Raw genomic sequence first — 12,983 nt, forward strand, 5'->3', positions numbered from 1 at the left:
GTTGGTGATGAAGATGATCTGATGGGAGTTTCTCTTCTTCTGCAGCTGACAGCATCAGATCAAGACTTTAAACCAGAAACAATCATTTGCATAATGACAGGAAGCCAATGAAGAATTTTGACCACATGTTTTAAATATGTGTATTTTTAGAGAAATAAAGGACAATAGGACTAAAGATATAATATCGAGTTGAAATATCTTTGTAATTCTATTAGAAAAAGAGATACTGTATGTACCTTGGTTTGATTCAATATATATTAAAAGTTTCTCTTTCCTTTTTCACCTTTTTTCTTTTTTCCCAATGAGCAGATACATGACGTATGTCGTCTGTTAACAACAGAGACTGAGGAACCAAAGAGAAAGTCGACTATAAGATTGGTCAATAGGACAGACAGCAGAACAGATTCTAGCCTATGGTTAAATCTGCAGAACTAAATCAGAGACATTGAGAGGATAATTATTTAATCATCATTTACATCAGTTGTGTTCAATTTATATTTAGAAAGCTTGTTCAAATGTTTCTGTGACTTATATTTTATGCCTCCTGGACGCCTCCCTGGTGAGGTGTTCCGGGCACGTCCCACCGGGGGGAGGCCCCGGGGAAGACCCAGGACACGCTGGAGAGACTATGTTTCTCGGCTGGCCTGGGAACGCCTTGGGATTCCTCCTGAAGAGCTGGAAGAAGTAGCTGGGGAGAGGGAAGTCTGGGCCTCCCTTCTTAAGCTGCTGCCCCCGCGACCCGACCCCGGATAAGCGGAGGAAGATGGATGGATGGATGGATGGATGGATGGATGGATGGATGGATGGATGGATGGATGGATGGATGGATGGATGGATGGATGGATGGATGGATGGATGGATGGATGGATGGATGGATGGATGGATGGACTTTTATTTTAATATTTTTTTGTTTTTGTTTGTTGAAAGAATAGAACTCAGTGTTTGTTTTTATAGAAGTATTTTAGTAATGATTTATTGCTTCTCTTCAGCCAGATGAATTAGCAGTTTTTGTTCAAATAATGTAATGATAAATGAGAAATATGAAATATTTAATTAAAAATTAACAGAGAACACCTTGGTATTGAAGATGATCTGGTGGGAAATTTATTCTTCATGTGCAGACGACAGCTTTAGATCAAATCTCTAAAACCTCAGTTTACCTGTTGATAAAGTTACCAATTAGTGTTTATTTAATCACATTAGATCATCTTTCTACTCTTTCAACCAGAGCAGAGCAGGCCATCAATAAATTATGATTTGTAAAACTTAGAATAAAAGTTCACACACATCAGACTTTTTAGGAATTACATTTTTTTTATATTTACTCTGGGAACATTTGATGTTTCTTTGACTTAAATTTTCTGTTTTTTTGTTATTGTTGTTAAAAGTATTGAATTAATATATGTTTTTAAAGCAGTATTTTATTACTGATTTATTGCTTCTCTTTAGCCAGAATAAAATATAAGTTTTTGTTAAAACAATGTAATGATAAATGAGACATATTAATTATTTAATTGAAGATTAACAGTGAACATGTCGGTATTTGTAAATAATCGACTGGGATTTTTTTTCTTCTCAAATCATCAATCTTATCAAATCGATAAAACCTCGATTTTCATGTGGACAAAATAGCCAATTACTGTTAAGTTAATCAGATCAGATAATCTTTCTACTCTTTCAACCAGAGCAGAGCAGGCCATCAATAAATTATGACTTTTAAAATTTGCAATAAAAGTTCACACACATTATGTTGGGATCTGGAGATCTGCCCACCTTTCTCCAGCAGAGGGCGCCCTAGGTCTCCTGGAGCTGAAGCTGACTACAACACCTGCGGCTGATTTGCTCATCAGGAGGAGCAGCATTTAAGCAGCGGCAGAACTACTCTTCGGCGCCAGAGTGTTAAGCCAGTTATGGTTAGCAAGCCTGAGCCAACCAGCCTGCCTGATTCTCTGACTCCCAGAAAACCTGACTTGAACCTAACCAGTTTTCTGTCCTCTCTGCTTCCTAGGAAGAATCTGACTGAGACCTGGAGCTCTGGAAGAGCTTCTCAACTGAAACCTGCCTGCCTGCTCTCAGTAACAAACCTGAAGATCAAACTGTCTGGATCTTTCTGCCATCCTTCAAGAAGCTACTTGAAGAAGCTCTTAACACTCACAGCCTGAAGCTAAGTTCTGTCGCTCCCAAGCCCTCTGTCAACGATCAGCCTCTAGACCCTCCTGGTTCCCTCCCTCTGCCGCTCAGCCAGAATCTCTGAACAGGTACAGTTCTGCACATTCTCCCAGCTACCTGATCATTAGTTGCCTGGCTAACCTAACTGTCCCTCTCTGCAGAGAGCCCTTGTGTGACCAGTCCCCGATCTGATTCCAGCATCTGTCATCTAACCTTGTGTTTATCATTGATTCCAGAATCTGTGAAACAACCTTGTGCAAAACCTTTAATAAATTGTTTAACTTTACTCTGACTCCTGGGTGTTCTGCATGTGGGTTAGAAACCTGAATCCCAACATGACACATTAGATGTTTTTTAGGAATTTCATTTTTCTATATTTAAACAGAAAACATTAGTAACATTTGATGATAATTCACAAAGTGAATCTTTTTCTGTTACAGCAGTCTATTTTAAATCAATCTACTGGTTTATCTTGATGTGGGTTTTTTTATGAGAACTTGATATACTGAGGAGTTTCTGAACCTCTCCTCCACTTCTGATACACATTTTAAGCTGTTTGTTAAAATAATTAACTAAGAAGTATTTCTGTTGAACCACATGTTGAGACGATTCCTGAAAAACAGGAAATCTCAACCCAAAATTATAGCTGACCCCTTTTCTATCGTCCCTGTATCTAAACAGACACTTAGAGAGGGAAAACCAAGTAATTAATCTTTGTTTATTGATATTTTAACATTTCTTCTAAAATATATTTATTTTATTGATATAAATATACTTTCTGACAGGCCATGTTTTAGTTTGTATCTACTTTAATTAAATTCTTTTGAGATTTTCAGTTTATTTGTTGGTTTATTTCATGCTCTATAAACCAACAGTAGAATCATGTCCCATTACATGAAACACTATAATTCTCTCTCACAACTAACCGGTAGCAAAGTAGATTCAGTAATTTGCAATAGACAGACAAAAGGGTTTTTGTCTTTTTAAACAAAAAATAGTTATGAAACATGAGATTCTGATACAAAACAAAAACCTTAAAATTATACTTAATTTATTATGATTTAATATATGAAAACATAACCTTTGTCTACATTTTGTTTCATTTTTCATTTATTAATTTAGCCAATTAATCTGAGAGCCCTTTGAAGAACAGTGGATTAATTTAGACACCAAGTCTTGAGCCTTGAGCCCCTCCCTGTGGTTACTAAATGTAACCGTAACCAATCTTCAGGCTTTAAGGGGTTTTTGTACAGCTCTGCTGCTTGTTTGTGTCACTGTGGTTGTCAAATCTTGCACAGTAATAAACAGCAGAGTCTTCAGGCTGCATATTCTGTCCATTCAGAGTCACAGTTTTGCTGGAAGCATCTACATTAATGCTAAACTTGTTCTTTAAAGAATCCTTGTAGTATGAGCTTCCATAGCTATTTTCCATCCCAATCCACTCCAGTCCTTTCCCAGCAGCCTGTCTGATCCAAGCTGTCCGGTAGCCCAGATCATAAGAGACCTGACATCTGATGGTCAGACGTTGACCTGGCTGCACAGTTAAAGATGCTGGCTGAGTCAGAGTTTCACATGATACATCTGTAAAGAAAACATTTAGGATCAATACATAGACAGTCAGTTTAGGATCATCATGCTGTAAATGTTTCTCCTTCAGTCAGACTCAGGATCCAGCAGCCAGCAGCAGCAGCAGAGCTACAGAGAACATGTTGGTGTTGAAGATGATCTGATGGGAGTTTCTCTTCTTCTGCAGCCTCACAGCATCAGATCAACACTTTAAACCAGAAACAATCATTTGCATTATGATAAACAGGTAGTCATTACTTTAACCACACTTTCTAAAATGTTTGTTCTTTAATCTGAATTAAGACAATATAACTACATCTCCAATATTAAGGTAAAATATCTCATGCTGCTTAAATATTACACAGATACATCAATTGGTTTGATTCAATATAAATCAGGGTGACTTTCTTCCTCTTTCCTCTCGTTCTGGAAACAAACAGTGAAAAAAGAGATCTACAGTAGTTTAATTTCATCATTAACAATATATATTTTACATTTCAGTGAAAAATATATTGAGATTTTACTATTTCAGAACTTCAGTGAGAATAAATCTGCATCCATAATTGGGTTTCCCTATCGGTTTCATAAATAAAAAAATGTATGAAATGACAAACTGAAATTGTATTTATTTATATTAATAATGACCACATTATTTTTTTCTTTTATTTTTTTAATTTAAAAATTACTTTGAAGAACAAGTTTAGCATTAACTTAGATACTTCCTGCAAAATAATGACTCTGAATGGAGAGAATATGCAGTTTTCTAAGATTATTTTGAGGCATTACTGTCCTCTATTTACAAAAGTATGCAGGCAGGATAAGAGAGAGGGAATGGGAAGGGACAGATCATTAAACCTGTGAGAGCCACATCAAGCACCAAAGCTTTCATACATTAGTTGCATGCTTAAAACCTGCACCACATGAATGCCCTTTGTAATTTCTTTTAGATAGAAAAATATCTGAACTCTCTATTTTTCCTCAGTTTTTAGGCTTTTAATGATTACTATCTATTATAATGTTTAATATTTATGTTTATTATAAAATTCTTCTAAATAATAGTTTCCAGTCAAATGTTTGTACATTTAAATTCCTCAAAATTCAATTCTCAGAAGATTGAGAGTATTTCATGTGCATCAATCAGGAGTATCTTCATCTGCAGAAACACCTGATTTCTGCTGTTGTCTCCAGTTTCTGACTGAGTCAGAGAAGTAGATGCTGCTGCTGCCACTGTTGATCAGAGCAATCTACTCCAGTTGTTTCCAAGCTGCCTGTCTGATCCAAGTGTTCCAGTAACGGGCATCAAACACTGCAGGTCAGTCTGTGGGATTCTCCAGGCCTTTTAACTACTGGTTCAGGCTCAGTCAGTGTTTGACCATCAGTCTGTGCAGACTGATTCATTATTAACCACTGCAAAGAAAGGATAACATTGTTTTCTTAAACACATTAAACAAATTTGGGGTTATCAATTAAAAGGAACCAAGCTGTAAGCAATAAAGAAACACTGAGCGTAAAAAGTATTAGAGTGCTGATCTGTCAGAAGTCTTTAATCAATGGGTTTTTATTTATGTTTGTTATCATTATTTAAAGTAAGATCAAAACAGTCACTCCCAATCTCCAGGTTTTTAACCGATGACTCAAACAGTCAGAGAAATTGTTTTTGTAATTTTGTAATAAACAGAAAAATATTTTATGCCTTGTACTGATGTAAGCTACAGAATTTGACTCGACTGTGATGGTTGATTAATTAAAGACAAAGGTATAGCTAAGCAACTTTTGTTTAAAACTTATATGTATAATTGTATAATTTACACAAACTGTAAAAATATTCTCTGGTGACTCAGTTCCTTTGTTGTCTTACAGCGCCTCCTCTGGTCATTCATAAATAGTACAGCTATTCAGGCATGTGAGTCTGATGCATCTAATCTAATCCAATATCAGTGCTGAAGCGAATTTTGCTTTATATAGTAAATATGATTTAAAAAACAAATATTATAAGGTTAAAATCTGACTGATAATATAGATAAATAGACATGCTGAATTCCACCAAATCCTCAAAGGTGACACATTTAGAGCACAGGGCAGACTGTGATTGTAAGAAGTTTACTCAGTCCTTTGATGGCCTTTGTCTTAAAGTCTTTATTCCAGGCCACTGCGGGGAGGAAGATGCTGTCTGTCACAGCGACTGATAGAAAATATGAAGCATCTTGTTGCAAATATTGAAGAAGCTGAGTTGAGTCTCCTTAGTAAAGCTGGATTTTGGCCCTTCTTGTAGATGGCCCTGTATTGTTGGATTAGTTTAACTTTTTAATGTCATTATTTATGCTGTGACTCATTGCTGATGTAAAGCCAGTTGTTTGGGAGATGAATTACTGAAAGAAGGAAAAACTTGCATTTGTTTGAAAATGAAATGTATAAAATGACTTCTCTTAATTTTCAATAATCTCCTAAAAGCAACAGTCCAACTTTTTTTTTTTTTTTAAACTTAGGAGTGTTTGTTCTTAACTGGTTTTATGTCTTTATTAGTCAAAGAGCTCCCCCTCTGGTGATTTTCTTTGTCTACCTTTATGTTCTGAGGGGTTTTTGTACAGCTCTGCTGCTTATTTGTGTCACTGTGACTCTCTGGCACAGTAATACACAGCAGAGTCTTCAGGCTGCATATTCTCTCCATTCAAAGTCACTGTTTTACTGGAAGTGTCTAAATTAATGCTAAACTTGTTCTTCAAAGAATCTTTGTAGTATGAGTTTCCATAGCTATTTTTTATCCCAATCCATTCCAGTCCTTTCCCAGCAGCCTGTCTGATCCAAGCTGTCAAGTAGCTCAGATCATAAGAGACCTGACATCTGATGGTCAGACATTGACCTGGCTGCACAGTTAAAGAGGCTGGCTGAGTCAGAGTTTCACATGATACATCTGTAAAGAAAACATTTAGGATCAATACGTAGTCAATCAGTTTAGGATCATTATGCTGTAAATGTTTGTCCTTCAGTCAGACTCAGGATCCAGCAGCCAGCAGCAGCAGCAGAGCTACAGAGAACATGTTGGTGATGAAGATGATCTGATGGGAGTTTCTCTTCTTCTGCAGCCTCACAGCATCAGATCAAGACTTTAAACCAGAAACAATCATTTGCATTATGATAAACAGGTAGTCATTACTTTAACCACACTTTCTAAAATGTTTGTTCTTTAATCTGAATTAAGACAATATAACTACATCCCCAATATTAAGGTAAAATATCTCATGCTGCTTAATTATTACACAGATACATCAATTGGTTTGATTCAATATAAATCAGGGTGACTTTCTTCCTCTTTCCTCTCGTTCTGGAAACAAACAGTGAAAAAAGAGATCTACAGTAGTTTAATTTCATCATTAACAATATATATTTTACATTTTAGTGAAAAATATATTGAGATTTTACTATTTCAGAACTTCAGTGAGAATAAATCTGCATCCATAATTGGGTTTCTCTATCGGTTTCATAAATAAAAAAAAATGTATGAAATAATAAACTGAAATTGTATTTATTTATATTAATAATGACCACATTATTTTTTTCTTTTATTTTTTTAATTTAAAAATTACTTTGAAGAACAAGTTTAGCATTAACTTAGATACTTCCTGCAAAATAATGACTCTGAATGGAGAGAATATGCAGTTTTCTAAGATTATTTTGAGGCATTACTGTCCTCTATTTACAAAAGTATGCAGGCAGGATAAGAGAGAGGGAATGGGAAGGGACAGATCATTAAACCTGTGAGAGCCACATCAAGCACCAAAGCTTTCATGCATTAGTTGCATGCTTAAAACCTGCACCACATGAATGCCCTTTGTAATTTCTTTTAGATAGAAAAATATCTGAACTCTCTATTTTTCCTCAGTTTTTAGGCTTTTAATGATTACTATATGCTATAATGTTTAATATTTATGTTTATTATAAAATTCTTCTAAATAATAGTTTCCAGTCAAATGTTTGTACATTTAAATTCCTCAAAATTCAATTCTCAGAAGATTGAGAGTATTTCATGTGCATCAATCAGGAGTATCTTCATCTGCAGAAACACCTGATTTCTGCTGTTGTCTCCAGTTTCTGACTGAGTCAGAGAAGTAGATGCTGCTGCTGCCACTGTTGATCAGAGCAATCTACTCCAGTTCTTTCCCAGCTGCCTGTCTGATCCAAGTGTTCCAGTAACGGGCATCAAACACTGCAGGTCAGTCTGTGGGATTCTCCAGGCCTTTTAACTACTGGTTCAGGCTCAGTCAGTGTTTGACCATCAGTCTGTGCAGACTGATTCATTATTCACAACCGCAAACAAAGGATAACATTGTTTTCTTAAACACATTAAACAAATTTAGGTTTATCAATTAAAAGGAATGGAGCTGTAAGCAATAACGAAACACTGAGCGTAAAAAGTGTTAGTGTTAGAGTACTGATCAGTCAGAAATCTTTAATCAATGTTTTTTTTTTTATTGATGTTTGTTAATATTACTTAAAGTAAGATCAAAACAGTCACTCCCAATCTTCAGGTTTTTAACCGATGGCTCAAACAGTCAGAGAAATTGTTTTTGTAATTTTGTAATAAACAGAAAAACATTTTATGTCTTGTACTGATGTAAGGTGCAGAATGTGACCTGACTGTGATGGTTGATGGCTGATTAATTAAAGACAAAGATAAAACTAAGCAACTTTTGTTTAAAACTTATATGTATAATTGTATAATTTACACAAACTGTAAAAATATTCTCTGGTGACTCAGTTCCTTTGTGGTCTTACAGCGCCTCCTCTGGTCATTCATGAATAGTACAGCAATTCAGGCATGTGAGTCTGATGCATCTAATCTAATCCAATATCACTGCTGATGCGAATGTTGCTTTATATAGTTAAATATGATTTAAAAAACAAATATTATGAGGGTAAAATCCGATTGATAACATAGATAAATGGACATGCTGAATTCCACCAAATCCTCAAAGGTGACACATTTAGAGCACAGAGCAGACTGTGATTGTGAGCAGTTTACTCAGTCCTTTGATGGCCTTTGTCTTAAAGTCTTCATCCAAGGCCACTGCGGGGAGGAAGATGCTGTCTGTCACAGTGACTGATAGAAAATATGAAGCATCTTGTTGCAAATATTGAAGGAGCTGAGCTGAGCCTCCTTAGGAAGTAAAGCAGAATTTTGGCCCTTCTTGTAGATGGCCCTGTATTGTTGGATTAGTTCAACTTTTTAATCTCATTATTTATGCTGTGACTCATTGCTGATGTAAAGTCAGTTGTTTGGGAGATGAATTACTGAAAGAAGGAAAAACTTGCATTTGTTTGAAAATGAAATGTATAAAAGGACTTCTCTTAATTTTCAATAATCTCCTCAAAGCAACAGTCAAACATGGTATATGCCATATCTTGGGAGTGTTTGTTCTTAACTGGTTTTATATGTTTTTTGGTCAAAGAGCTCCCCCCTCTGGTGATTTTCTTTATCTGCCTTTATGTTCTGAGGGGTTTTTGTACAGCTCTGCTGCTTGTTTGTGTCACTGTGGTCGTCTGGCACAGTAATATACAGCAGAGTCTTCAGGCTGCATATTCACTCCATTAAAAGTCACTGTTTTACTGGAAGTGTCTAAGTCAATACTGAACTTGTTTTTCAGTGAGTCTTTGTAGTAGGAGCCTCCAGTGCCTTTCTCCCCAATCCATTCCAGTCCTTTCCCAGCAGCCTGTCTGATCCAAGCTGTCCGGTAGCCCAGAGAATAAGAGACCTGACATCTGATGGTCAGACGTTGACCTGGCTGCACAGTTAAAGATGCTGGCTGAGTCAGAGTTTCACATGATACATCTGTAAACAAAACCCATTTAGAATCAATACATAGTCAGTTTAGGATCATTATGCTGTAAATGTTTCTCCTTCAGTCAGACTCACAGGATCCAGCAGCCAGCAGCAGCAGCAGAGCTACAGAGAACATGTTGGTGATGAAGATGATCTGATGGGAGTTTCTCTTCTTCTGCAGCCTCACAGCATCAGATCAACACTTTAAACCAGAACCAATCATTTGCATAATGATAAACAGGTAGTCATTACTTTAACCACACTTTCTAAAATGTTTGTTCTTTAATCTGAATTAAGACAATATAACTACATCTCCAATATTAAGGTAAAATATCTCCAGCTGTTTAATTATTACACAGATACATCCCTTGGTTTGATTCAATATAAATCAGGGTGACTTTCTTCCTCTTTCCTCTCATTCTGGAAACAGACAGTGAAAGAAGAGATCTACAGTAGTTTAATTTTATCATTAACAATATATATTTTACATTTCAGTGAAAAATATATTGAGATTTTACTATTTCAGAACTTCAGTGAGAATAAAGCTGCATCCATAAATGGGTTTCTCTATCGGTTTCATAAATAAAAAAAATGTATGAAATAATAAACTGAAATTGTATTTATTTATATTAATGACCACATTATTTTTTTCTTTTTCAATAAACCACCAGAAAAAAATAAATTTAAAAATTACTTTGAGGAACAAGTTTAGCATTAACTTAGATACTTCCTGCAAAATAATGACTCTGAATGGAGAGAATATGCAGTTTTCTAAGATTATTTTGAGGCATTACTGTCCTCTATTTACAAAAGTATGCAGGCAGGATAAGAGAGAGGGAATGGGAAGGGACAGATCATTAAACCTGTTAGAGCCACATCAAGCACCAAAGCTTTCATACATTAGTTGCATGCTTAAACCTTGCACCACCTGCATGCCCTTTGTAATTTCTTTTAATTAGAAAAATATCTGAACTCTCTATTTTTCCTCAGTCTTTAGGCTTTTAATGATTACTATCTATTATAATGTTTAATATGTATGTTTATTATAAATTTCTTCTAAATAATAGTTTCCAGTCAAATGTTTGTACACTTAAATACTTCAAAAAGTCATTTCTCAGAAGATTGAGAGTATTTCATGTGTATCAATCAGGAGTATCTTCATCTGCAGAAACACCTGATTTCTGCTGTTGTCTCCAGTTTCTGACTGAGTCAGAGTAGTAGATGCTGCTGCTGCCACTGTTGATCAGAGCAATCTACTCCAGTTGTTTCCAAGCTGCCTGTCTTATCCAAGTGTTCCAGTAGGGCATCAAACACTGCAGGTCAGTCTGTGGGATTCTCCAGGCCTTTTAACTACTGGTTCAGGCTCAGTCAGTGTTTGACCATCAGTCTGTGCAGACTGATTCATTATTAACCACTGCAAAGAAAGGATAACATTGTTTTCTTAAACACATTAAACAAATTTGGGGTTATCAATTAAAAGGAACCAAGCTGTAAGCAATAAAGAAACACTGAGCGTAAAAAGTATTAGAGTGCTGATCTGTCAGAAGTCTTTAATCAATGGGTTTTTATTTATGTTTGTTATCATTATTTAAAGTAAGATCAAAACAGTCACTCCCAATCTCCAGGTTTTTAACCGATGACTCAAACAGTCAGAGAAATTGTTTTTGTAATTTTGTAATAAACAGAAAAATATTTTATGCCTTGTACTGATGTAAGCTACAGAATTTGACTCGACTGTGATGGTTGATTAATTAAAGACAAAGGTATAGCTAAGCAACTTTTGTTTAAAACTTATATGTATAATTGTATAATTTACACAAACTGTAAAAATATTCTCTGGTGACTCAGTTCCTTTGTTGTCTTACAGCGCCTCCTCTGGTCATTCATAAATAGTACAGCTATTCAGGCATGTGAGTCTGATGCATCTAATCTAATCCAATATCAGTGCTGAAGCGAATTTTGCTTTATATAGTAAATATGATTTAAAAAACAAATATTATAAGGTTAAAATCTGACTGATAATATAGATAAATAGACATGCTGAATTCCACCAAATCCTCAAAGGTGACACATTTAGAGCACAGGGCAGACTGTGATTGTAAGAAGTTTACTCAGTCCTTTGATGGCCTTTGTCTTAAAGTCTTTATTCCAGGCCACTGCGGGGAGGAAGATGCTGTCTGTCACAGCGACTGATAGAAAATATGAAGCATCTTGTTGCAAATATTGAAGAAGCTGAGTTGAGTCTCCTTAGTAAAGCTGGATTTTGGCCCTTCTTGTAGATGGCCCTGTATTGTTGGATTAGTTTAACTTTTTAATGTCATTATTTATGCTGTGACTCATTGCTGATGTAAAGCCAGTTGTTTGGGAGATGAATTACTGAAAGAAGGAAAAACTTGCATTTGTTTGAAAATGAAATGTATAAAATGACTTCTCTTAATTTTCAATAATCTCCTCAAAGCAACAGTCCAACTTTTTTTTTTTTTTAAACTTAGGAGTGTTTGTTCTTAACTGGTTTTATGTCTTTATTAGTCAAAGAGCTCCCCCTCTGGTGATTTTATTTGTCTACCTTTATGTTCTGAGGGGTTTTTGTACAGCTTTGCTGCTTATTTGTGTCACTGTGACTCTCTGGCACAGTAATACACAGCAGAGTCTTCAGGCTGCATATTCTCTCCATTCAAAGTCACTGTTTTACTGGAAGTGTCTAAATTAATGCTAAACTTGTTCTTCAAAGAATCTTTGTAGTATGAGTTTCCATAGCTATTTTTTATCCCAATCCATTCCAGTCCTTTCCCAGCAGCCTGTCTGATCCAAGCTGTCCGGTAGCCCAGATCATAAGAGACCTGACATCTGATGGTCAGACGTTGACCTGGTTGCACAGTTAAAGAGGCTGGCTGAGTCAGAGTTTCACATGATACATCTGTAAAGAAAACATTTAGGATCAATACATAGACAGTCAGTTTAGGATCATCATGCTGTAAATGTTTCTCCTTCAGTCAGACTCACAGGATCCAGCAGCCAGCAGCAGCAGCAGAGCTTCAGAGAACATGTTAGTGATGAAGATGATCTGATGGGAGTTTCTTTACTTCTGTAGCTGACAGCAACCTTAGCACTAAATTTACATAATGGGAGTATTTTTTAGATCCTTTCCTGAAACCTCATTTAATGTAGCTTATAAATAAATAAAAATAGATTACAACAAATAAATTAAATGCATTTCATAATAGGCTTTTTTATTTTATTTATTTTACCTATGCTATATAAAAAAGGAAATTATTTTTAAATCATTAAAAATTAAATATTTTATTTTGCTTCTTTGTTTGTTTGCTTATTTTTCACCACAAATGTTTCTGTGTTTGGCAAAGCGGAGCTTATTGAGCCTCTAGGGTCTGGTTCATGACAGCCCTGTAGATCTGATTTCAAATATAATTCA

At 35.6% G+C, this 12,983-nt stretch overlaps 2 gene segments (V, D, J or C); both read right to left on the reverse strand.

The window, feature by feature from the left end:
* Positions 1–9,260: 9,260 nt before the first annotated feature.
* On the reverse strand, positions 9,261–9,715 carry LOC119781685. The segment is given in 2 exon segments: positions 9,261–9,562; positions 9,647–9,715. Coding segments are annotated over 2 exon segments (345 nt in total).
* A 2,450-nt stretch (positions 9,716–12,165) lies between these two features.
* Positions 12,166–12,599, reverse strand: LOC119781686. The segment is given in 2 exon segments: positions 12,166–12,470; positions 12,557–12,599. Coding segments are annotated over 2 exon segments (348 nt in total).
* Between the last annotated feature and the right edge of the window lie 384 nt (positions 12,600–12,983).

This window comes from Cyprinodon tularosa, unplaced genomic scaffold, assembly GCF_016077235.1.
Source record: "Cyprinodon tularosa strain WSP-4 unplaced genomic scaffold, ASM1607723v1 ctg181, whole genome shotgun sequence".
Lineage (NCBI taxonomy): Eukaryota > Metazoa > Chordata > Actinopteri > Cyprinodontiformes > Cyprinodontidae > Cyprinodon > Cyprinodon tularosa.